At 42.6% G+C, this 27,512-nt stretch overlaps 2 protein-coding genes across 3 annotated transcripts in view; both read left to right on the forward strand.

Moving 5' to 3' along the window:
• The window catches only part of LOC124118894 (kin of IRRE-like protein 1), a 410,728-nt gene that overhangs the window by 133,286 nt on the left and 249,930 nt on the right, over positions 1–27,512 (forward strand). The gene's annotated exons all lie outside the window — the stretch shown is intronic.
• LOC125381421 (putative protein TPRXL) lies at positions 9,498–10,649 on the forward strand. Its single transcript, XM_048397944.1, has one exon. The coding sequence runs from the start codon at positions 9,498–9,500 to the stop codon at positions 10,647–10,649; it is 1,152 nt and encodes a 383-aa protein (XP_048253901.1).

The following is a 27,512-nucleotide window of genomic DNA, read 5'->3' on the forward strand; positions in this document are numbered from 1 at the left end:
AGCATATATGACCACCTAATAGGAAAATCCTTTTACAAAATGTCCTCCTGCCAGAGGTGTGTGAACATTGCAGTCACAAGTTGATCTAGGAGCGATGCAGTTGTTGGAAATAGTTGGAGGTGATAACAAATAGAGACACACAGACTTGGTGTGACCAGGGGAAACAAGTAATGGATATCCTAAACTGTTTGGGACCATTGTTATCCTGGTCACCATCAGATAATGCAATTTACTTGCGTTGCTATGACCATAAAGCCTTGTACTAAGTGCTGCAAATAACCCATGTCATTTTCTCCTGGCCTGGGAAGCTGTTGGCGGCCATGATACCCCTGTGAGGAAGGGGCATTTCACAGTAGATACCATCTTAGATTTATTGTTTCTTCAGGGGACGGATTGTGCGAAGTATTACCATCACAGCATCACCAGGCAATTTCATTTCACTTATCGCTTCCAAAAATGGAAGAAGGAAAATCAAGTGCAGTTATATGACCAAAGGACACTGGCTTTAGATTGGCTTTTTAAATCTCTGACAGCAAGCATTTCTTTTGAGATGAACATTGTTGACACCCTGAACATGGGGATCGACTAAAGACTTAACTGAACAGCCCTGAACTGAACTTCATAGGTTGAATGGAAGCATGCTTCTGATGAGATGTCTTCTGTAACTGAAGTTGTGAGCACATGAATGAACAAACAGTGAAGACATCATACATCAAAATATGACTTTTTACATGTGATGATGATGATGATGATGATGATGATTAGGGGATAAATTAGTATTCTTCAATGTCTTGTAGGGTATGTATAAAACAGTTGAGAATGCAAACCTTGCATTTGTGTTTTTTTATCCGTTTCAATTAATGTTGCCATCCATTGTTATTTCATAGAAACCATTCATGACCAGAGTAAAGGGATGGTCACTTTGTTGTGAGAGCTTATTAATGAGGCGAGGCAATTTGTTCCTCCTCCATGTTCTGTCAAAGGCTGTCGTTTGACTGGCTTTAGTTGACTGGTCACGCTTCCCATGTAAACCTGCCAGTGTGAGTGTTCATGCCTGTCATAATCGACAAGAGGCAGTGTCGTTATTACATCATTGCCAATCAGGTCTCGCCTCATTAAACATGGACAAAATCTCACAGCTGTCAATCAAGCATGGAGCCATCAATCAAGCATGGAGCCACAGATGTGGCTCCAGTGACTCTCTTGATGTCATTACTTGAAGCTGTTTCAACTGACTTATCAATATCTTATCAAAGAAATAACATTGCAAACGCCTTATTGCAAGAGCAGTGTTTATGCCCATTAAATGTGGTTTTGTGTATGATTTACATGGTCCTAGACAGGTGAACTTCAGCTGATCTGGTATCTGAGAGCAACAAGCAGCTTCACATGTACACACAGTGAGAGACTGAGCTAGGGAGAAAATCATCAAATAGTTGGAAAGATTCTAATCTCTTCTTCTAGGATACAGGTTATATAGGTATTATGTAGTATACATTTTTTAAACCTTTGACGGAAAATGACCCTTTATACTGACAGTGAAGACAAGTGTACGTATTCATGAATGTTTCTGAGACCAGGTAAGCAGTCTGACCCATGGTGGATGTGTGAATCAATGTGTGGACTAGCATCTGTATCTTACATATCAAACGTATCTTTGTAGTTGCTTGTATATACTTCACTTTCCAAGTTGAATAATGATGCAGTGATACGAGCCGAAGTAACACTTCATGAATGCAGCACAAATGCAGATTTAATTCTCGAGCATTAAGAAGAATTATTAGGCTTGTTGCAGTTCTCACCAGTTTTCAATAAAGAGCTTAAAGAGACAAGGCACTTATCATGATGAACAGAGAATGTCTGTGTCTGTCGCTGGGCAGGGAATGTCTGTGTCCGTCGCTGGGCAGAGAATATCTGTGTCTGTCCCTGGGCAGGGAATGTCCGTGTCTGTCACTTGGCAGAGAATGTCTGTGTCTGTCACTGGGCAAGGAATGTCTGTGTCTGTCACTGGGCAGAGAATGTCTGTGTCTGTTAATGGGCAGAGAATGTCTGTGTCTGTCACTGGGCAGAGAATGTCTGTGTCTGTCACTGGGCAAAGAATGTCTGTGTCTGTCACTGGGCAGAGAATATCTGTGTCTGTCACTGGGCAGAGAATTTCTGTGTCTGTTACTGGGCAGAGAATGTCTGTGTCTGTCACTGGGCAGAGAATGTCTGTGTCTTGCTGGGCAGGGAATGTCTGTGTCAGTCACTGGGCAGAGAATATCTGTGTCTGTCCCTGGGCAGGGAATGTCTGTGTCTGTCACTTGGCAGAGTTCCGTGTTTGTTGCTGGGCAGGGAATGTCTGTGTCTGTCGCTGGGCAGAGAATGTCTGTGTCTGTCGCTGGGCAGTGTTTATGAACTCAGTATCCAAGGTAACTGCATATGAGGGAAACGCAGTAGTGAAACATTAAAGTGAAACTAGTCAACGAATATTGCATTGAACAAGTATTTTGTTTCTTCTAAATGTGTCTGTGTTGATATAACATTCTGAATCTAAATGTGTCTGTGTTGATATAATATTCTGAATCTTAATGTGTCTGTGTTGATATAATATTCTGAATCTAAATGTGTCTGTGTTGATATAATATTCTGAATCTTAATGTGTCTGTGTTGATATAATATTCTGAATCTTAATGTGTCTGTGTTGATATAATATTCTGAATAACTTTTTGGTATCACTGTAATTTGTTGAAATTTAAATTTGAATTAACAATGTAATTTTCTTTAAGATATTATACTTTTTTGCCATTTTCTTTCTTAATTCACAACAAGATAAATCCACAATTACAACTTAACCTTTAATGTTTAACACTTGTTAAATATTTGGAGAAATTATTTTATTATAATTTTTAATTTGATAAACAAATAATTTGCCGCCGTGTTTATTCCAGTGTAGGTGTTCTGTCCATCATCTGTTTGCCGCAACATTACCCTTTGATTGGCTGTTCCCAAACTAACAGTAGACCTCTCAAAGTTCCATCTATGTTCTTTCAATTCATGAAAAAGTGACACAGCAATGGCCAGATATGCTTGTCACAAACTTGTGTGTCAGAGGCCCATCAGGAAAATAATTCGTAAGAAAGGATTTGAATATTTAATGATGGTAATGAAACTCCCAGGAAATCTTTGATGAGGTGGTGTAAGTCAATATGGTTCTGCTTGACTGAGCAGGGATTGTGTTCAATGGCTTTGCACTGAATGGACAGTCCCATGTTCTGGCGGCTCTGCAGTCATCAGAAACATTGTTGCATAGGCTTAGGACTGAAAGTGTTAATCCTAGTAAATACATCATGCATTCGGTGGTAGGAGGCGATTGGGAGTTTTTTTATAAAGATTAATGTTGCTACATCGCTCTTACATGTAACATTTATAATCATAAAAGTTTGATGAAATATTGTTTGGCAATATTGTGGGAGAGCAGGAAGAGACCTGACAATGTAGATCCACCTAACATTGATGCCCTGTTCTCAAGAACAGTGTTTGTGCTGCAGTATAGATGTTGCTGTAATCACAGCTCTGTTGTCTGCTCATGATGTATGTCATGGCAAATGGTGTAGTTAAACATGATGACATGATGAAGATATAAATATTTTTGTTTTCAATTTTCAGTTTGAATACTTATTCAAAATTCTTAGAGTCTTTGAAAAAAGATAGAAGCTACTTTTTCTGACATGATCATATAACAGTGATTAATTGATAAATAAAAATATGTGCATGAAGAGGTACTTATTGATTTCATGTTAAAATTTGAATAATTAAAAGAGTGCGAGTTGGAGATTGTTTCTCTGACAGTGGTGAGAAGACATTACAACTGATGGTCTCCCACAGTGATCAGCAAGCAGCCATGTCGGAGCCATTAAACGACGAACTTGTTGAAAGGATTTTAAATAATGCATGCATTTCTTATTCACACATAGAAGACAAACATAATGTGTTGAGTGGAGTCAATTTGTCTGAGAACAAACATTTTGGGAAAGTTTAATGGCATGGACAGTCAGCAAACACAGGATGAAATTGAAACAGCGTGATAGCTTGTAGTAATAACTGTACAACTGGAGACAGACGTGGCCAGTGAGGACAGGGGTCCAGCCTGTAGTAATTACTTTACAACTAGAGACAGACATGGCCAGTGAGGACAGGGGTCCAGCCTGTAGTAATTACTGCACAACTAGAGACAGACGTGGTCAGTGAGGACAGGGGTCCAGCCTGTAGTAATTACTGTACAACTAGAGACAGACATGGTCAGTGAGGACAGGGGTCCAGCCTGTAGTAATTACTGTACAACTAGAGACAGACTTGGTCAGTGAGGACAGGGGTCCAGCCTGTAGTAATTACTGTACAACTGGAGACAGACGTGGCCAGTGAGGACAGGGGTCCAGCCTGTAGTAATTACTGTACAACTAGAGACAGACGTGGCCAGTGAGGACAGGGGTCCAGCCTGTAGTAATTACTGTACAACTAAAGACAGACGTGGTCAGTGAGGACAGGGGTCCAGCCTGTAGTAATTACTGTACAACTAGAGACAGACGTGGCCAGTGAGGACAGGGGTCCAGCCTGTAGTAATTACTGTACAACTAGAGACAGACGTGGTCAGTGAGGACAGGGGTCCAGCCTGTAGTAATTACTGTACAACTGGAGACAGACGTGGCCAGTGAGGACAGGGGTCCAGCCTGTAGTAATTACTGTACAACTAGAGACAGACGTGGTCAGTGAGGACAGGGGTCCAGCCTGTAGTAATTACTGTACAACTAGAGACAGAAGTGGTCAGTGAGGACAGGGGTCCAGCCTGTAGTAATTACTGTACAACTAGAGACAGACGTGGCCAGTGAGGACAGGGGTCCAGTCTGTAGTAATTACTGTACAACTAGAGACAGACATGGTCAGTTAGGACAGGGGTCCAGCCTGTAGTAATTACTGTACAACTAGAGACAGACGTGGTCAGTGAGGACAGGGGTCCAGCCTGTAGTAATTACTGTACAACTAGAGACAGACGTGGTCAGTGAGGACAGGGGTCCAGCCTGTAGTAATTACTGTACAACTGGAGACAGACGTGGCCAGTGAGGACAGGGGTCCAGCCTGTAGTAATTACTGTACAACTAGAGACAGACATGGTCAGTGAGGACAGGGGTCCAGCCTGTAGTAATTACTGTACAACTAGAGACAGACGTGGTCAGTGAGGACAGGGGTCCAGCCTGTAGTAATTACTGTACAACTAGAGACAGACGTGGCCAGTGAGGACAGGGGTCCAGTCTGTAGTAATTACTGTACAACTAGAGACAGGCATGGTCAGTTAGGACAGGGGTCCAGCCTGTAGTTATTACTGTACAACTAGAGACAGACGTGGTCAGTGAGGACAGGGGTCCAGCCTGTAGTAATTACTGTACAACTAGAGACAGACATGGCCAGTGAGGACAGGGGTCCAGTCTGTAGTAATTACTGTACAACTGGAGACAGACATGGTCAGTGAGGACAGGGGTCCAGCCTGTAGTAATTACTGTACAACTGGAGACAGACATGGTCAGTGAGGACAGGGGTCCAGCTTGTAGTAATTACTGTACAACTGGAGACAGACGTGGTCAGTGAGGACAGGGGTCCAGTCTGTAGTAATTACTGTACAACTGGAGACAGACGTGGCCAGTGAGGACAGGGGTCCAGCCTGTAGTAATTACTGTACAACTAGAGACAGATGTGGCCAGTGAGGACAGGGGTCCAGCCTGTAGTAATTACTGTACAACTAGAGACAGACGTGGTCAGTGAGGACAGGGGTCCAGCCTGTAGTAATTACTGTACAACTAGAGACAGACGTGGTCAGTGAGGACAGGGGTCCAGCCTGTAGTAATTACTGTACAACTAGAGACAGACGTGGTCAGTGAGGACAGGGGTCCAGCCTGTAGTAATTACTGTACAACTAGAGACAGACGTGGTCAGTGAGGACAGGGGTCCAGCCTGTAGTAATTACTGTACAACTGGAGACAGACGTGGCCAGTGAGGACAGGGGTCCAGCCTGTAGTAATTACTGTACAACTAGAGACAGACATGGTCAGTGAGGACAGGGGTCCAGCCTGTAGTAATTACTGTACAACTAGAGACAGACGTGGTCAGTGAGGACAGGGGTCCAGCCTGTAGTAATTACTGTACAACTAGAGACAGACGTGGCCAGTGAGGACAGGGGTCCAGTCTGTAGTAATTACTGTACAACTAGAGACAGACATGGTCAGTTAGGACAGGGGTCCAGCCTGTAGTAATTACTGTACAACTAGAGACAGACGTGGTCAGTGAGGACAGGGGTCCAGCCTGTAGTAATTACTGTACAACTAGAGACAGACATGGCCAGTGAGGACAGGGGTCCAGTCTGTAGTAATTACTGTACAACTGGAGACAGACATGGTCAGTGAGGACAGGGGTCCAGCCTGTAGTAATTACTGTACAACTGGAGACAGACATGGTCAGTGAGGACAGGGGTCCAGCTTGAAGTAATTACTGTACAACTGGAGACAGACGTGGCCAGTGAGGACAGGGGTCCAGCCTGTAGTAATTACTGTACAACTAGAGACAGACGTGGCCAGTGAGGACAGGGGTCCAGCCTGTAGTAATTACTGTACAACTAGAGACAGACGTGGTCAGTGAGGACAGGGGTCCAGTCTGTAGTAATTACTGTACAACTAGAGACAGACATGGTCAGTGAGGACAGGGGTCCAGTCTGTAGTAATTACTGTACAACTGGAGACAGACGTGGCCAGTGAGGACAGGGGTCCAGTCTGTAGTAATTACTGTACAACTAGAGACAGACATGGTCAGTTAGGACAGGGGTCCAGCCTGTAGTAATTACTGTACAACTAGAGACAGACGTGGTCAGTGAGGACAGGGGTCCAGCCTGTAGTAATTACTGTACAACTGGAGACAGACGTGGTCAGTGAGGACAGGGGTCCAGTCTGTAGTAATTACCGTACAAGTGGAGACAGACGTGGCCAGTGAGGACAGGGGTCCAGCCTGTAGTAATTACTGTACAACTGGAGACAGACGTGGCCAGTGAGGACAGGGGTCCAGCCTGTAGTAATTACTGTACAACTGGAGACAGACGTGGTCAGTGAGAACAGGGGTCCAGCCTGTAGTAATTACTGTACAACTGGAGACAGACATGGTCAGTGAGGACAGGGGTCCAGTCTGTAGTAATTACTGTACAACTGGAGACAGACATGGCCAGTGAGGACAGAGGTCCAGTCTGTAGTAATTACTGTACAACTAGAGACAGACGTGGTCAGTGAGGACAGGGGTCCAGTCTGTAGTAATTACTGTACAACTGGAGACAGACATGGCCAGTGAGGACAGAGGTCCAGTCTGTAGTAATTACTGTACAACTAGAGACAGACGTGGTCAGTGAGGACAGGGGTCCAGTCTGTAGTAATTACTGTACAACTGGAGACAGACGTGGCCAGTGAGGACAGGGGTCCAGTCTGTAGTAATTACTGTACAACTAGAGACAGACATGGTCAGTTAGGACAGGGGTCCAGCCTGTAGTAATTACTGTACAACTAGAGACAGACGTGGTCAGTGAGGACAGGGGTCCAGCCTGTAGTAATTACTGTACAACTGGAGACAGACGTGGTCAGTGAGGACAGGGGTCCAGTCTGTAGTAATTACCGTACAAGTGGAGACAGACGTGGCCAGTGAGGACAGGGGTCCAGCCTGTAGTAATTACTGTACAACTGGAGACAGACGTGGCCAGTGAGGACAGGGGTCCAGCCTGTAGTAATTACTGTACAACTGGAGACAGACGTGGTCAGTGAGAACAGGGGTCCAGCCTGTAGTAATTACTGTACAACTGGAGACAGACATGGTCAGTGAGGACAGGGGTCCAGTCTGTAGTAATTACTGTACAACTGGAGACAGACATGGCCAGTGAGGACAGAGGTCCAGTCTGTAGTAATTACTGTACAACTAGAGACAGACGTGGTCAGTGAGGACAGGGGTCCAGTCTGTAGTAATTACTGTACAACTGGAGACAGACATGGCCAGTGAGGACAGAGGTCCAGTCTGTAGTAATTACTGTACAACTAGAGACAGACGTGGTCAGTGAGGACAGGGGTCCAGTCTGTAGTAATTACTGTACAACTGGAGACAGACGTGGCCAGTGAGGACAGGGGTCCAGCCTGTAGTAATTACTGTACAACTGGAGACAGACGTGGTCAGTGAGGACAGGGGTCCAGCCTGTAGTAATTACTGTACAACTGGAGACAGACGTGGTCAGTGAGGACAGGGGTCCAGCCTGTAGTAATTACTGTACAACTAGAGACAGACGTGGTCAGTGAGGACAGGGGTCCAGCCTGTAGTAATTACTGTACAACTAGAGACAGACGTGGTCAGTGAGGACAGGGGTCCAGCTTGTAGTAATTACTGTACAACTAGAGACAGACATGGTCAGTGAGGACAGGGGTCCAGCCTGTAGTAATTACTGTACAACTAGAGACAGACATGGCCAGTGAGGACAGGGGTCCAGCCTGTAGTAATTACTGTACAACTAGAGACATACATGGCGAGTGAGGACAGGGGTCCAGCCTGTAGTAATTACTGTACAACTAGAGACAGACATGGTCAGTGAGGACAGGGGTCCAGCCTGTAGTAATTACTGTACAACTAGAGACAGACATGGCCAGTGAGGACAGGGGTCCAGCCTGTAGTAATTACTGTACAACTAGAGACAGACGTGGTCAGTGAGGACAGGGGTCCAGCTTGTAGTAATTACTGTACAACTAGAGACAGACATGGCCAGTGAGGACAGGGGTCCAGTCTGTAGTAATTACTGTACAACTAGAGACAGACGTGGTCAGTGAGGACAGGGGTCCAGCCTGTAGTAATTACTGTACAACTAGAGACAGAGGTGGTCAGTGAGGACAGGGGTCCAGCCTGTAGTAATTACTGTACAACTAGAGACAGACGTGGTCAGTGAGGACAGTGGTCCAGTCTGTAGTAATTACTGTACAACTAGAGACAGACATGGCCAGTGAGGACAGGGGTCCAGTGTGTAGTAATTACTGTACAACTAGAGACAGACGTGGCCAGTGAGGACAGGGGTCCAGCCTGTAGTAATTACTGTACAACTAGAGACAGACATGGTCAGTGAGGACAGGGGTCCAGTCTGTAGTAATTACTGTACAACTAGAGACAGGCATGGCCAGTGAGGACAGGGGTCCAGCCTGTAGTAATTACTGTACAACTAGAGACAGACATGGCCAGTGAGGACAGGGGTCCAGCCTGTAGTAATTACTGTACAACTAGAGACAGACATGGCCAGTGAGGACAGGGGTCCAGCCCGTAGTAATTACTGTACAACTAGAGACATACGTGGCCAGTGAGGACAGGGGTCCAGTCTGTAGTAATTACTGTACAACTAGAGACAGACGTGGTCAGTGAGGACAGGGGTCCAGTCTGTAGTAATTACTGTACAACTAGAGACAGACATGGTCAGTGAGGACAGGGGTCCAGCCTGTAGTAATTACTGTACAACTGGAGACAGAGGTGGCCAGTGCAGGGCTGTGAACAACTCCGTGACTTCCCCTTCCACCTGCAGGGCTGTGAACAACTCCCTGACTTCCCTCTCCAGCTGCAGGGCTGTAAACAACTCCCTGACTTCCCCCTCCAGCTGCAGGGCTGTGAACAACTCCCTAACTTCCCCCTCAAGCTGGAGGGCTGTGAACAACTCCCTGAGTTCCCCCGCCAGCTGCAGGGCTGTGAACAACTACCTGACTTCCCCCTCCAGCTGCAGGGCTGTGAACAACTCCCTGACTTCCTTTAGCTGCAGGGCTGTGAACAACTCCCTGACCTCCTCCTCCAGCAGCAGGGCTGCGAACAACTCCCTGACATCCCCCTCCAGCTGCAGGGCTGTGAACAACTACCTGACCTCCTCCTCCAGCTGCAGGGCTGTGAAGAACTACCTGACTTCCCCCTCAAGCTGCAGGGCTGTGAACAACTCCCTAACTTCCCCCTCCAGCAGCAGGGCTGTGAACAACTCCCTGACCTCCTCCTCCAGCAGCAGGGCTGCGAACAACTCCCTGACATCCCCCTCAAGCTGCAGGGCTGTGAACAACTCCCTGACATCCCCCTCTAGCTGCAGGGCTGTGAACAACTCCCTGACTTCCCCCTCAAGCTGCAGGGCTGTGAACAACTCCCTAACTTCCCCCTCCAGCTGCAGGGTTGTGAACAACTCCGTGACTTCCTCCTCCAGCTGCAGGGCTGTGAACAACTCCCTAACTTCCCCCACCCAGCTGCAGGGTTGTGAACAACTCCTTGACTTCCCCCTCCAGCTGCAGGGCTGTGAACAACTCCCTAACTTCCCCCTCCAGCTGCAGGGCTGTGAACAACTCCCTGACTTCCCCCTCCAGCTGCAGGGCTGTGAACAACTCCCTGACTTCCCCCTCCAGCTGCAGGGCTGTGAACAACTCCCTAACTTCCCCCTCCAGCTGCAGGGCTGTGAACAACTCCCTGACTTCCCCCTCCAGCTGCAGGGCTGTGAACCACTCCCTGACTTCCCCCTCCAGCTGCAGGGCTGTGAACAACTACCTGACTTCCTTCAGCTGCAGGGCTGTGAACAACTCGTCGGTGGGTCCAAATGATTCAAGAAGGCTAACATGAGATGCAACCTATTATTAACTTCCCCGATGAACAATCTGACTTTTGATAAAGCTTCAGTAAAATTAAACACACTCTCAATTGCATATGAGCCATAAAATAAAATCTTTTGAAGTAAAAGCTGGTGTGCAGATGATATTTTGAGCATTACGATCACATAACCATTTTGATCAGTGCTTGTTTTGTTGACATTGTGATTACAACAGTAGGAGTACATTATTTTGCCTGTAGACCTGTCGGTGAGGCTCTATCAAGACAGACTGCTAAAAAGTGGAGACAGCAGCTCCCTCAAGACATATTAATGGAGGTTAAATCAAGTTGCCCAAGGGATTGTGTGTAGACTTTTGTAAAGTTCATTGCATTAGGCAGCGGATGAATGTGTCTCCATTTCAGCTTATTCCTCTGGAGTGGATACCTTTCTGTATACTCTGCACTAATTGGTTAAAAACTTGATTTGACTGTTCTGATTGGTTAGTGTCATTCATTTACAACATATTGCACGCACAGATTTTATGTAGAGAAAAGCAGGACTTTCCCCAGACTTGTGTAGAATGATGTTACAAACTGTGAGCACCATCAGAATTATGTGGAGTCTTAGCTCACCTTGTGGGCGGCATCGTTGTTCATCTGGCACTCTGCAAGTATCACACAGATTGATTCCATGGTGGGAAAACACTTATGTATCAATGATGTTTTTCAAGAGTATTCTTTATGTATAAAACATGGCTAATGCTGTTGTCTTATTTACAAAATATCACTTGTGCAAATGGGAAAACTTGGTGATGATTTAAAAAAATCAAAGAAGAGGTACCTACCATACCTGTTTCATTGTTTATAAAGTGTGCGGGAGGTGGCCAGGGTGGCATCTCAGATCTGCCACACATCTGCATCCCTGCCACAAGGGGTGATGACCACTCAGTTGTGGCACTCTTCATTTCATCCCATAGCATGATAAAATACCAGTTTTATACTCAAAACTTTCCTTGAGATATATATGGTTTGCTTACTTTGATAGATGGATAGGAAAGGTTGTATGATGTGGTATTGAAAGCTATTTTAGGTATTGGATGGTAGTGGTCACTCAGGTGTGCCCAGTTTGGACACTGCAGAAAAACGGTGGACGATCTGGTCAGTGGATAAGTCCTTGTAGAAAAGTGAACATGCTCTTTATTAACGTGAACAGTTATATTTTACATGAAAGTTGCATGTTTCATCTCCTGTGAGTTTAACTCTCTTGGGTTTTTTTAAATGAAAAATGGTGTGGTCACTTTATGACTTTGTGAGTATTAATCATCCATGGCCAGAGTTTGATGTTTTCAGTCACGTTTTATCCCCTTCCTCATTTAACAGTGTGAAAAAAAATCAATGCAGATAACTGAGTGCTGGCCAGTGAGAGCTGGGAATAACCATGTGTGCCGCCAGGCAACTGTTTACATGGCCAGGATGCACATGCAGAAAAAGACACACTCACTTTGATAATTAATTTGTTAATTACATGATTGGCATAATCAGGGTTTATGCTTCAGCGTGTTGATTGCTGAACCATGACATGATTGTTCCGGGTCATTGGAGGCAAGTGGAAATGATAAGATGTAATTTTAGTCTGGGCCGGCAGAAAATTGACATTCTGTATCTAATACATGGTAATCACAAGTATTTATGGACTTAAGATCACTGCTGCTATCAAATATATATGTTATTTGATGATTACCATCACGCAAGGGATGATTAACTTACAGTGATTGCAGGATACTTTCAAAAATTATACAGTGTTCATTTGGACATAAAATGGAAGTCAGTTTGATGGGTGAGAATAGTGTATGATTTAGTAGCCACAAATAGCTGCTGCAAGAGGGGCTATCCATGCGACATAGCCGGTCATACAGGAGAAGCTTGCATCAGGTGATACCACCACTGATTGGCAGATATAGAGTTACTCACAGATCATCGGCAGAGTTTCATATAGACTTTGGAGGAAGGCTTGATCACCTCTGTAGTTTGGTGTGTTCAAGTACTGCTACTGACTTCTGGAAAATGGTCTGTGTGGGTAGATGGCAGCATGTGTTGCATGACATGGTGGGAGAAATATACAGTATTAGGTGCCCAGGGAAACTGACAGTGTTGGAATAAATCAGTGTTGAAATGTAGATGGATTATTGTATTGGAAAGTGAAGAATAAGATTGGGGAGGATTATGTGAGATGACACATAAATAATGTGACAGCTAGTGGGATGTCAATGATATTACCTGGTCTGATGATGTGAGATGACACATAAATAATTTGACAGCTAGTGGGATGTCAATGATATTACCTGGTCTGATGATGTGGGATAACGATAAATAATGTCACAGCTAGTGGGATGTCAATGATATTACCTGGTCTGATGATGTGAGATAACACATAAATAATGTGACAGCTAGTGGGATGTCAATGATATTACCTGGTCTGATGAAGTGAGATAACACATAAATAATGTGACAGCTAGTGGGATGTCAATGATATTACCTGGTCTGATGATGTGAGATTACACATAAATAATGTGACAACTAGTGGGATGTCAATGATATTACCTGGTCTGATGAAGTGAGATAACACATAAATAATGTGACAGCTAGTGGGATGTCAATGATATTACCTGGTCTGATGATGTGAGATAACACATTAATAATTTGACAGCTAGTGGGATGTCAATGATATTACCTGGTCTGATGATGTGAGATAACACATAAATAATGTGACAGCTAGTGGGATGTCAATGATATTACCTGGTCAGATGAGGTGGGATAACACATTAATAATGTGACAGCTAGTGGGATGTCAATGATATTACCTGGTCTGATGATGTGAGATAACACATAAATAATGTGACAGCTAGTGGGATGTCAATGATATTACCTGGTCTGATGAAGTGAGATAACACATAAATAATGTGACAGCTAGTGGGATGTCAATGATATTACCTGGTCTGATGATGTGAGATTACACATAAATAATGTCACAACTAGTGGGATGTCAATGATATTACCTGGTCTGATGAAGTGAGATAACACATAAATAATGCGACAGCTAGTGGGATGTCAATGATATTACCTGGTCTGATGATGTGAGATTACACATAAATAATGTCACAACTAGTGGGATGTCAATGATATTACCTGGTCTGATGAAGTGAGATAACACATAAATAATGCGACAGCTAGTGGGATGTCAATGATATTACCTGGTCTGATGATGTGAGATAACACATTAATAATGTGACAGCTAGTAGGATGTCAATGATATTACCTGGTCTGATGATGTGAGATAACACATAAATAATGTGACAGCTAGTGGGATGTCAATGATATTACCTGGTCTGATGATGTGAGATTACACATAAATAATGTGACAACTAGTGGGATGTCAATGATATTACCTGGTCTGATGAAGTGAGATAACACATAAATAATGCGACAGCTAGTGGGATGTCAATGATATTACCTGGTCTGATGATGTGAGATAACACATAAATAATGTGACAGCTAGTGGGATGTCAATGATATTACCTGGTCTGATGATGTGAGATAACACATAAATAATGTGACAGCTAGTGGGATGTCAATGATATTACCTGGTCAGATGAGGTGGGCTTATGCCATCATGCATTGTTGTCAGGTTAGCTCATACCTAATGCCAGTGTATAAAGGAACCAAACTGGACTAATATTATACAAGCATGTATATCAAGTTGTGTTTTTCACAATGAGTGTCAGAATTCTTGTAATTCCCAAGTGAGAGCAAGGGCAATACACAAATTCTAACATGTGTTTTGTAAAATCAGTCAGACACACCTGTGAGTGTAATGATTTCTTTATTAGACCATTTTTTCTAATGAAGATGAGCACCCTTTAGAAAATGCACTGATCACGACTGCCCTCTTTGAAAATATATTATCGAATGAGGTCAACAATCTTCAGCTATGACGTTTCTAGTGTGATGTCATTCTGACTTGCATCACAATAAGATTTGCAGGCTGTCAACAATGCTGTCTGGATGATGTAAGCAATACGCTGGTGTGTGTGAAGTGATGTTTGCTCTGGTGCACATATAAGTTTAGTTATCACGGTTATTTCTAACCCTGAGGGTAATAAAGTATGATACTTTCTGTCCTTTAATAAATAATTATGCATATTAATGTGCTCCTATGTCGTTTTGATAGGTTAAATGTGAAATTGCGTTTCTTGTAATCTATTATGGAGGGTTGTTATGAATTTGGATGACTTACAAATGTCCTTCCTGCAAATATTAACCAAATAGGATCAAACAAGATCATCAAACTGCATCAATATCTAGTACCAGCACTCCATGTAACCAGTGGTATCACTGCCAACAACACCTTGTCCGTGCAAATCACAAGAACACTCCATAGTCTATTGGTTTCTATACTTCCGAAAATGACAGCATATTCTGTAAATTAAATTGTTTGGCAGAGAACGTGAAATAAATATGATGATGTATTAAACTATTGCTTGATGTGCCTACTTATAATGGATGACATTTGTCCTCATTTCCAGCTGACAGATTTCTGACAGCTGCTCTTCATACTAATTGTGTGGGATGTTTCAAGTCAGTTTGCAAGATAATACCTCTCATTGGCTGATATCTTCTAATTAATCAGCTGACTAATAGGCAATCCCTATACAGAGACAGTGGTCTGTGAATGAAGGATAGTCTATGACTGTCGGGCTGTTATTGCAAGCTATTGTTTGTCAGACTTGCATTAACTGCTGCTTGAACCTTCCTGCTCCAGCAGCAGATTACAACTAAGCCATGTAACATGATCTATAGCAGTTGTTTCAGATTATTGTAATGGGGGGCAGGTATCTAATACTGGCTGATTGTGAAGTCATACTGTTATCGGTAAATGGGATTAGATAAAAGTGGTGATTCCCAGTTGTCAGGGCAAAGACCAGAGGAGCTTTTACCAATGTAATGTCTTGATGATTCACCATAGAAATAAACGATCAAAGGGGAATAAATTAAGTTTGTTGTAGACTAAGTATATTTTGTTCGCAGAATCTCTAAAACAGTTTTCATATTGGCTGACAAGAACTTTCTCTAGTTATCTTTAAATCGATAGGAACACATTGTTCACCCTTCTAAATAGGTTTCGTTATTTTCAAATAAAGACTCTAATTCACACTTTTCTTCAGTGAGAGTTGAATGAAATGTCATAATGAAGAAGAAATCCCACAGAAGTTGTCCTCATTTCAGGAGATTGTAATCCTTTTTTGATGTTGTTTTGAGGCTTACAGTAACATACACATGTGCCTGGGACTTTCCTCTAGCCCAGGGGTCCGGAAAATATAAAATCCCAATCGGACATTTGCATTTAGGCCACACCCCCTTCAAATAGCGTATTTTAGTAAGACTTTTCACACATGTTACAAGTTGTTACATTCAGTGTTCCCTCGTTATTGGGCGCTTCAATAAAGCGCTAAGTCGGTTATAGCGCGCAGTAAAGATTGGCTCCCCAAATTTACTAACATTTTTAATAAACTCAAGTTTTCCAATGACACAATGTTTTCCCCCCATCTCAGAAAACATTATCAGCTGATCACCCCGATCACGTAACACCGGAAATACCAGTCATTAAATCCAAACTGAAGTACGCAATTTAATCCTATTATTATAATATCTGGTAATAAAAAAATGTTCATTGTTTATCTGGACTAATGTTTGCAATATATTATTAATTATATTCAAAATTGCATTCAATAATTAAAATAATGTTTACAATAAATTCGGCGGAATCGTTTGCGAAGTGATCGGTAGATCGCACAACTCACCGTTATTTACAGCACTCACCGTTATTTACAGCAACGACGGTCAGATTACTGCTATTGACGCCTTGAAACAAACTTTATTTGCAAGAGAATGGATACACATATCATAAATGCTGTACCATGACTCGCTAAAAGTCATATTTGAGGCAGTTTGACTATTAAATGTCAACATAACGTTTTCGCAATCGAAATACAAGTAGCGAGGGAAGTCCCTACGGTGACTGGTCAAAATCGTTCCATACGTCAAAAAATATCCTGCATACCATCTGTACCAAAGTGCTACGCTTATGGTTCTTATAATTTTAAGTATATATGATGGAAGCTGCAACTAAAATAACACCATATTGGAATATATTATTCCTGATAAAATAATAATTTCAGATACAATTTTTTCCGATCATCGCATCAAAATTCTTTGAAGTTGTATCATTTGGTACGTTTTAACTGAATCACCGATAGATTGGGAGGAAACATGGAAACGTGTGCACAGCTGATTGCTATTTCCGGCTTAGTTTACGAGAAAATACACACGGTAATCTTGATCTCTGCATATAAAACAATGCTTTGGAGTGTAGGAAATAATACATTTTAAATGGTAAATCATCATGTCTAGTGATGTTTTATATCAACTTTCATACTTTTATTGACCAAGTTTGTTTTACCTGTTTATTCACCTGAATTCGCTGAAGGGATACGATATCGCTCATCAATTATTTGGACCCCGTTTGTTTTTTAAAATGTCCGGACAGAAAAATTCAAATGTCCGCTAAGCAATATTTTAATCCGGACATTTTAGATTCCTAATTGGACATGTCCGGCGCATATGACCGTTTCCGGCCCCTGCTCTAGCCCTTCTATAGCACAATCTCCAACAGGGCCACACGGCCAGTTGGCTTCTACACACCACCATTCAAGGCAATAGTGTTAAAGATAACAATGTTACAAAGTGGCAATACAACTATCAGGACCAACATAAATCATACTCATGGAAGCTTAACCAACTAGCTTCACATTAATTACAACTTCCTTTAATATGGTTACTCTGTCTAAGGGAAACTGAATACACAAGGCCGATGATGTCCATTGTCCCCAGAATGACCACTGTTCAAGTGCCTGTTCAAGTGCAGTGGCCGCTTCCATTGACCGCTGACACCCGACTGTCACAGGACTTGGTCACTAGGCTGGTCAGTTCTTCAGACTAGTAATCTGGCCTCTGTCCACCACCTCAGGCCTCACTTCGAATTACAGGGCTGGGTGCGTTGTGAAAGGAATCAATTAGACACAGCAGTATTGTCCAGGTGAAGTGCTTCATATTAAATAGCAGCAAGCAAAATTGTCCAATCACTGGTTAAATTGTGTGAATGGCAAAAACCTTGGACAAATTTTACTTCCTCAGTGCATCATTATCACACTGAGATGTGCACATCTGGACCTATCTCCACACAGTAACACAGACACCGTAGTGTACATGACTTGTGTAACACAGACACCATAGTGTACATGACTGTGTAACACAGACACCATAGTGTACATGACTTGTGTAACACAGACACCATAGTGTACATGACTGTTGTGTAACACAGACACCATAGTGTACATGACTGTTGTGTAACACAGACACCATAGTGTACATGACTTGTGTAACACAGACACCATAGTGTACATGACTTGTGTAACACAGACACCATAGTGTACATGACTGTTGTGTAACACAGACACCATAGTGTACATGACTGTTGTGTAACACAGACACCATAGTGTACATGACTTGTGTAACACAGACACCATAGTGTACATGACTGTTGTGTAACACAGACACCATAGTGTACATGACTTGTGTAACACAGACACCATAGTGTACATGACTGTTGTGTAACACAGACACCATAGTGTACATGACTGTTGTGTAACACAGACACCATAGTGTACATGACTGTGTAACACAGACACCATAGTGTACATGACTGTTGTGTAACACAGACACCATAGTGTACATGACTTGTGTAACACAGACACCATAGTGTACATGACTTGTGTAACACAGACACCATAGTGTACATGACTGTTGTGTAACACAGACACCATAGTGTACATGACTGTTGTGTAACACAGACACCATAGTGTACATGACTGTGTAACACAGACACCATAGTGTACATGACTGTGTAACACTGACACCATAGTGTACATGGCTGTTGTGTAACACAGACACCATAGTGTACATGACTGTGTAACACAGACACCATAGTGTACATGACTTGTGTAACACAGACACCATAGTGTACATGACTGTTTAACACAGACACAATAGTGTACATGACTGTGTAACACTGACACCATAGTGTACATGACTTGTGTAACACAGACACCATAGTGTACATGACTTGTGTAACACAGACACCATAGTGTACATGACTGTTGTGTAACACAGACACCATAGTGTACATGACTGTTGTGTAACACAGACACCATAGTGTACATGACTGTTTAACACAGACACCATAGTGTACATGACTGTTTAACACAGACACCATAGTGTACATGACTGTTTAACACAGACACCATAGTGTACATGACTGTGTAACACTGACACCATAGTGTACATGACTGTTTAACACAGACACCATAGTGTACATGACTTGTGTAACACAGACACCATAGTGTACATGACTGTTGTGTAACACAGACACCATAGTGTACATGACTGTTGTGTAACACAGACACCATAGTGTACATGACTGTTGTGTAACACAGACACCATAGTGTACATGACTGTTTAACACAGACACCATAGTGTACATGACTGTTTAACACAGACACCATAGTGTACATGACTGTGTAACACAGACACCATAGTGTACATGACTGTAACACAGACACAATAGTGTACATGGCTGTTGTGTAACACAGACACAATAGTGTACATGACTGTTTAACACAGACACCATAGTGTACATGACTGTTGTGTAACACAGACACAATAGTGTACATGACTGTAACACAGACACAATAGTGTACATGGCTGTTGTGTAACACAGACACCATAGTGTACATGACTGTTGTGTAACACAGACACCATAGTGTACATGACTGTAACACAGACACAATAGTGTACATGACTGTTGTGTAACACAGACACAATAGTGTACATGACTGTTTAACACAGACACCATAGTGTACATGACTGTTGTGTAACACAGACACAATAGTGTACATGACTGTGTAACACAGACACCATAGTGTACATAACTGTAACACAGACACAATAGTGTACATGACTGTAACACAGACACAATAGTGTACATGACTAACACAGACACAATAGTGTACATGACTGTAACACAGACACCATAGTGTACATGACTGTAACACAGACACAATAGTGTACATGACTGTAACACAGACACAATAGTGTACATGACTGTAACACAGACACAATAGTGTACATGACTGTAACACAGACACAATAGTGTACATGACTGTAACACAGACACCATAGTGTACATGACTGTAACACAGACACAATAGTGTACATGACTGTAACACAGACACAATAGTGTACATGACTGTAACACAGACACAATAGTGTACATGACTGTAACACAGACACAATAGTGTACATGACTGTAACACAGACACCATAGTGTACATGACTGTGTAACACAGACACCATAGTGTACATGACTGTGTAACACAGACACCATAGTGTACATGACTGTTGTGTAACACAGACACCATAGTGTACATGACTTGTGTAACACAGACACCATAGTGTACATGACTGTTGTGTAACACAGACACCATAGTGTACATGACTGTGTAACACAGACACCATAGTGTACATGACTTGTGTAACACAGACACCATAGTGTACATGACTTGTGTAACACAGACACCATAGTGTACATGACTGTTGTGTAACACAGACACCATAGTGTACATGACTTGTGTAACACAGACACCATAGTGTACATGACTGTTGTGTAACACAGACACCATAGTGTACATGACTGTAACACAGACACAATAGTGTACATGACTTGTGTAACACAGACACCATAGTGTACATGACTGTTTAACACAGACACAATAGTGTACATGACTGTTTAACACAGACACAATAGTGTACATGACTGTGTAACACAGACACCGTAGTGTACATGACTGTGTAACACAGACACCATAGTGTACATGACTGTGTAACACAGACACCATAGTGTACATGACTGTGTAACACAGACACCATAGTGTACATGACTGTGTAACACAGACACCATAGTGTACATGACTGTAACACAGACACAATAGTGTACATGACTTGTGTAACACAGACACCATAGTGTACATGACTGTGTAACACAGACACCATAGTGTACATGACTGTGTAACACAGACACCATAGTGTACATGACTGTAACACAGACACAATAGTGTACATGACTTGTGTAACACAGACACCATAGTGTACATGACTGTTGTGTAACACAGACACCATAGTGTACATGACTGTGTAACACAGACACCATAGTGTACATGACTGTGTAACACAGACACCATAGTGTACATGACTGTAACACAGACACCATAGTGTACATGACTGTAACACAGACACCATAGTGTACATGACTGTGTAACACAGACACCATAGTGTACATGACTGTGTAACACAGACACCATAGTGTACATGACTGTAACACAGACACAATAGTGTACATGACTGTAACACAGACACAATAGTGTACATGACTTGTGTAACACAGACACAATAGTGTACATGACTTGTGTAACACTGACGCCATAGTGTACATGACTGTGTAACACAGACACCATAGTGTACATGACTGTGTAACACTGACACCATAGTGTACATGACTGTTGTGTAACACTGACGCCATAGTGTACATGACTTGTGTAACACTGACGCCATAGTGTACATGACTGTGTAACACAGACACCATAGTGTACATGACTGTGTAACACTGACACCATAGTGTACATGACTGTTGTGTAACACTGACACCATAGTGTACATGACTGTAACACAGACACCATAGTGTACATGACTGTTGTGTAACACTGACACCATAGTGTACATGACTGTTGTGTAACACTGACACCATAGTGTACATGACTGTAACACAGACACCATAGTGTACATGACTGTAACACAGACACAATAGTGTACATGACTTGTGTAACACAGACACCATAGTGTACATGACTTGTGTAACACTGACGCCATAGTGTACATGACTGTGTAACACAGACACCATAGTGTACATGACTGTGTAACACAGACACCATAGTGTACATGACTGTGTTACACAGACACCATAGTGTACATGACTTGTGTAACACAGACACCATAGTGTACATGACTTGTGTAACACTGACGCCATAGTGTACATGACTGTGTAACACAGACACCATAGTGTACATGACTTGTGTAACACTGACGCCATAGTGTACATGACTGTGTAACACAGACACCATAGTGTACATGACTGTGTAACACAGACACCATAGTGTACATGACTGTGTAACACTGACACCATAGTGTACATGACTGTAACACAGACACCATAGTGTTCATGACTGTTGTGTAACACAGACACCATAGTGTACATGACTGTAACACAGACACAATAGTGTACATGACTGTAACACAGACACAATAGTGTACATGACTGTGTAACACAGACACCACACAGGTGCTTGATATACCTCTTGATCACACAAAGTTTACAAATGATCAATTGTTTTGGTTTTTTTTAGTTCTGTTGTGGTAAGAATTCAATATTTGTGATTGATGCTGTATTTCCTCCACACACAGACTCTGGGCTCCCCCTTTGTCATTGACATAAAAATGTGATGGATTACTTTTTCGTGATCTGCACCAGAAATGAATGTCAATTAAATAGGTTTTACTACTATAATTAACAAAATACATTTCAGCAGCTATCAGCCTCTCTGCTTTATTTCATTAAATGTCAATTAAGAGTGGAAAGGATGCGACAGTATATTTCTTAATTAGATATGAGTATTTTGGTGTGACAGGAGTCTGGGTTTGTTTTAGGTTCTGTCAAGATTGATTTAAAAGGGGAGTATTTACACTGAAATTTAGCTTTGGTAAATGATGGCAAATCCCAAAGCAGTAATAACACGATAAGGCTTATCAAAGAAGAATTCTGTTTAATATGGTGATGTAATGGATGTATGTTATTAAGGATACATAATACAATCAATATGTGATATATTTTCCATTGGCCTCTAATGTGAAACGTAACCCATGTCTGTGAGTTGTACATTTGAATCAATGTCATTTGGATAATATGGGATCCAAATTAAAGTCTTCAAAGAACTAGTTAGTCATGCAGGGAGACCACCTCCGTCTTACAACGAGGCCTCAGTACTGGGAACAAGATTAAGCAGGAACCTAGAGATAAAAGCAGGGTGGCATAAGGTAAGGTCCAATCTGAAATGTGTCACACATTGCCTCACTGACCGACAATGTTCCACACAGAGCCTGACTGACCGACAATGTTCCACACAGAGCCTGACTGACTGACAATGTTCCACACAGAGCCTGACTGACCAGCAATGTTCCACACAGAGCCTGACTGACCAACAATGTTCCACACAGAGCCTGACTGACCAACAATGTTCCACACAGAGCCTGACTGATCTACAATGTTCCACACATAGCTTGACTGATCGACAATGTTCCACACAGAGCCTGACTGACCAACAATGTTCCTCACAGAGCCTGACTGACCAGCAATGTTCCACACAGAGCCTGACCAACAATGTTCCACACAGAGCCTGACTGATCTACAATGTTCCTCACAGAGCCTGATTGACCAACAATGTTCCACACAGAGCCTGACTGATCTACAATGTTCCACACAGAGCCTGACTGAACGACAATGTTCCACACAGAGCCTGACTCATCGACAATGTTCCACACAGAGCCTGACTGATCTACAATGTTCCACACAGAGCCTGACTGACCAACAATGTTCCACACAGAGCCTGACTGATCTACAATGTTCCACACAGAGCCTGACTGACCAACAATGTTCCACACAGAGCCTGACTGATCAACAATGTTCCACACAGAGCCTGACCAACAATGTTCCACACAGAGCCTGACTTATTGACAATGTTGCAAACAGAGCCTGACTGATCGACAGTGTTCCACACAGAACCTGACTGATCTACAATATTCCACACAGAGCCTGACTGACCAACAATGTTCAACACAGACTATTTGGAATAGAAGTGCTTGAACTATAGTGTGTCTGTGATGCATGTATTCTGACTCAAAATATTGCCAAGTGTCAACACAGATGTGTCCCTTTAAATAGTCAGGGACTTGGTCAGCTAAAGAACCATGAACTGTTTTTAATGAAATTCACTTGAAATTGTAAAATATTCAAATTTGATAGAAGATATGTTATTTCAATAGCTTCCAAATTAAGTGATCAATAGTTTATGCCCAGTTTGTTGAAGGATTTTGCACAGACCATTTTGAGTCGGTTGAAATTCTTGTGGAAAGTGTCATGCTCCACTGCTCTGGAATCCCAGTGGTGGCAGTGTACTGTGCATTCCAAATGATCTCTACAAGATGAACTAGATAATTCACTTCAAACGTTTGTTCAGCACAAAAGTATTAATTGAAGGACTTATGCACAGATAAACTGGCTGTGTTTCACTCCTGGCCTCGCTGACTGGGACATCAGTGACCAGGTAAAGCTGACTTTGCTGTGTCAGCCAGTTGGCCACATATTACAGCATAGCATTATGTTATGTCTGTGGGGGACCTGTATCCAAGGGGAAACACAGACCAAGTCATATTAAAAGGCTGTTTGTCAAAATTGACCAGGCATGTGTTGTTATGTAAATACTTGATGAAAGGGAGACTCTCTCTCGCCAATCACAGTCACCAGCTCACAGTGTTCATCAGCTCCAGAAGTAGACAGTGACAAATTTGGTTGATGGTTATTCTGTTACAGTTGTTTTTAGTAATATATTTGTGGCTGCTGAAGAAGTGTGTCACACAAAGCTTTGTCAAGGCATCCGCCAGTCAACCTCAGATGTTTTCCATTATGTGTGACATAATCAACACGACAGACAAATCTCAGTATCTGCATCAATATTTCTTTGGTATGGGAGTTCAGAGTTCACAACCTTTGTTCTGTTGACATTTAATTAGCACTGCTAAAACAGGATTTCCATGTTATTCACATTTCAGTCTGTCATGTTTTATTCAAAGAAAAAGCTGTCATCAAGTTGTTTTTGGTGTTTGATAAATTCATTTGCTTAAACAATCTGCCTTAGAAAGGCTTTTAATGAAAACCCAGGGCCATATCTCAATCAAGGCCCTTAATAATGTAATCAGTTGTATGGCTGACACTATCCCCTTGAGAATGGCATCCATTTGCATTTCAACAAACACAGATTCTCTGTTATTTTAGCAGCCCATGAAATGACAATAGAGGACATAAGGGGGGCTCAAGTGACCTTTCTGTATTCATAGGGCATTTAATTAAGACAATTGGAGCACAATTTGGCCTGGAAAGGGTTAAAACTGGTAACTGGCACACGACTGTGTTTATTTTCCAAACAGGGACACATGGGCGTAGTTGTCGGGATGTCTGCTGGGAAGGCTGCAATTTGGAAATGTTTGTGTATTTGAGCACCAGGACCTGCACAGAGGGGGGGGTTAGAGAACCAGGCGGTTTGTAGGATGATTGCAGGTGCACGGAATGCAGGACATTAAACAACAGTGAATAGTATTAGTTTGATGGGATATAGTATAACAGCACACAAGCATGACCCTTTCATTTGCAGAATTTAATCCTACCGTTAATAGCGAGGAAACTCTGCACCAACATAATGAATGAAGAACAACCTTTGAAATGTTGGTTTGAGAGCGCTGTGTATCCAAGATAAAAAGAGAATAACTAGTTTGATTGAGTGTACATATATCTGTGATTAGAATAGTTGTGATGAGTCTTCTGGGACCTAGCTCAGGCAATGAGAGGCTGCATGGGTTCAGACGGAATACAGTGTATACTGGATTGTAAAGGAAGCCAAAGTTTTTGTTGTGTGAAAGAGGACATTAGTGTGGATACTCACGCTGGCTGAATCCCAGCATCCTGGAAACAATAGGATTAGTAGATTTCAGTGAATATCTAAGTAGTGTTGTAGAAGTGTCACAGGCACTGTTAGTTCCAGAATTGGGAAGGGAAGAATTGGTCATTGTGTACATAATAAGTTTGTATGACTAGTCATATCTCTTGGTTCCAAGAGGTACACTGACATATCCATTGGTGCCTCTGAGTACAGTGACATATCCATTGGTGCCTCTGGGTACAGCGACATATCCATTGGTGCCACTTGGTACAGTGACATATCCATTGGTGCCACTGGGTACAGAGACATATCCATTGATGCCACTTGGTACAGCGACATATCCATTGGTGCCACTTGGTACAGCGACATATCCATTGGTGCCTCTGGGTACAGTGACATATCCATTGGTGCCACTGGGTACAGTGACATATCCATTGGTGCCTCTGGGTACAGTGACATATCCATTGGTGCCTCTGGGTACAGTGACATATCCATTGGTGCCACTGGGTACAGTGACATATCCATTGGTGCCACTGGGTACAGATACATATCCATTGGTGCCTCTGGGTACAGCGACATATCCATTGGTGCCACTGGGTACAGTGACATATCCATTGGTGCCACTGGGTACAGAGACATATCCATTGGTGCCTCTGGGTACAGTGACATATCCATTGATGCCACTGGGTACAGTGCCATATCCATTGGTGCCTATGGGTACAGTGACATATCCATTGGTGCCACTGGGTACAGCAACATATCCATTGGTGCCACTGAGTACAGTGACATATCCATTGGTGCCACTGGGTACAGTGCCATATCAATTGGTACCTCTGGGTACAGTGACATATCCACTTGGTACAGTGTCATATCCATTGGTGCCTCTGGGTACAGTGCCATATCCACTGGGTACAGTGCCATATCCATTGGTGCCTCTGGGTACAATGCCATATCCATTGGTGCCACTGGGTACAGTGACATATCCATTGGTGCCTCTGGGTACAGTGACATATCCATTGGTGCCACTTGGTACAGTGACATATCCATTGGTGCCTCTGTCCTGCATCACATCAGACACTGTCAATGTAAGACCTGCTTTGTAGTCTATTACATCAGACACTGACAATGTAAGACCTGCTTTGTCCTCTATTGCATCAGACACTGTCAATGTAAGACCTGTTCTCTCCTCTATTACATCAGACACTGACAATGTAAGACCTGCTCTGTCCTCTATTACATCAGACACTGTCAGTGTAAGACCTGCTCTGTCATCTATTACATCAGACACTGACAATGTAAGACCTGCTCTGTCCTCTATTACATCAGACACTGACAATGTAAGACCTGCTTTGTCCTCTATTGCATCAGACACTGTCAATGTAAGACCTGTTCTCTCCTCTATTACATCAGACACTGACAATGTAAGACCTGCTCTGTCCTCTATTACATCAGACACTGTCAGTGTAGACCTGCTCTGTCATCTATTACATCAGACACTGACAATGTAAGACCTGCTCTATCCTCTATTACATCAGACACTGACAATGTAAGACCAGCTCTGTCCTCTATTACATCAGACACTGACAATGTAAGACCTGCTCTGTCCTCTATTACATCAGACACTGACAATGTAAGACCTGCTCTGTCCTCTATTACATCAGACACTCTCAATGTAAGACCTGTTCCGTCGTCTATTACATCAGACACTGTCAATGTAAGACCTGCTCTGTCCTCTATTACATCAGACACTGACAATGTAAGACCTGTTCCGTCATCTATTACATCAGACACTGTCAATGTAAGACCTGTTTTGTCCTCTATTACTTGAGACACTCTCAATGTAAGACCTGTTCCGTCGTCTATTACATCAGACACTGTCAATGT

Source organism: Haliotis rufescens, unplaced genomic scaffold, assembly GCF_023055435.1.
Source record: "Haliotis rufescens isolate VD_foot unplaced genomic scaffold, xgHalRufe1.0.p SCAF_18, whole genome shotgun sequence".
Taxonomy (NCBI): domain Eukaryota; kingdom Metazoa; phylum Mollusca; class Gastropoda; order Lepetellida; family Haliotidae; genus Haliotis; species Haliotis rufescens.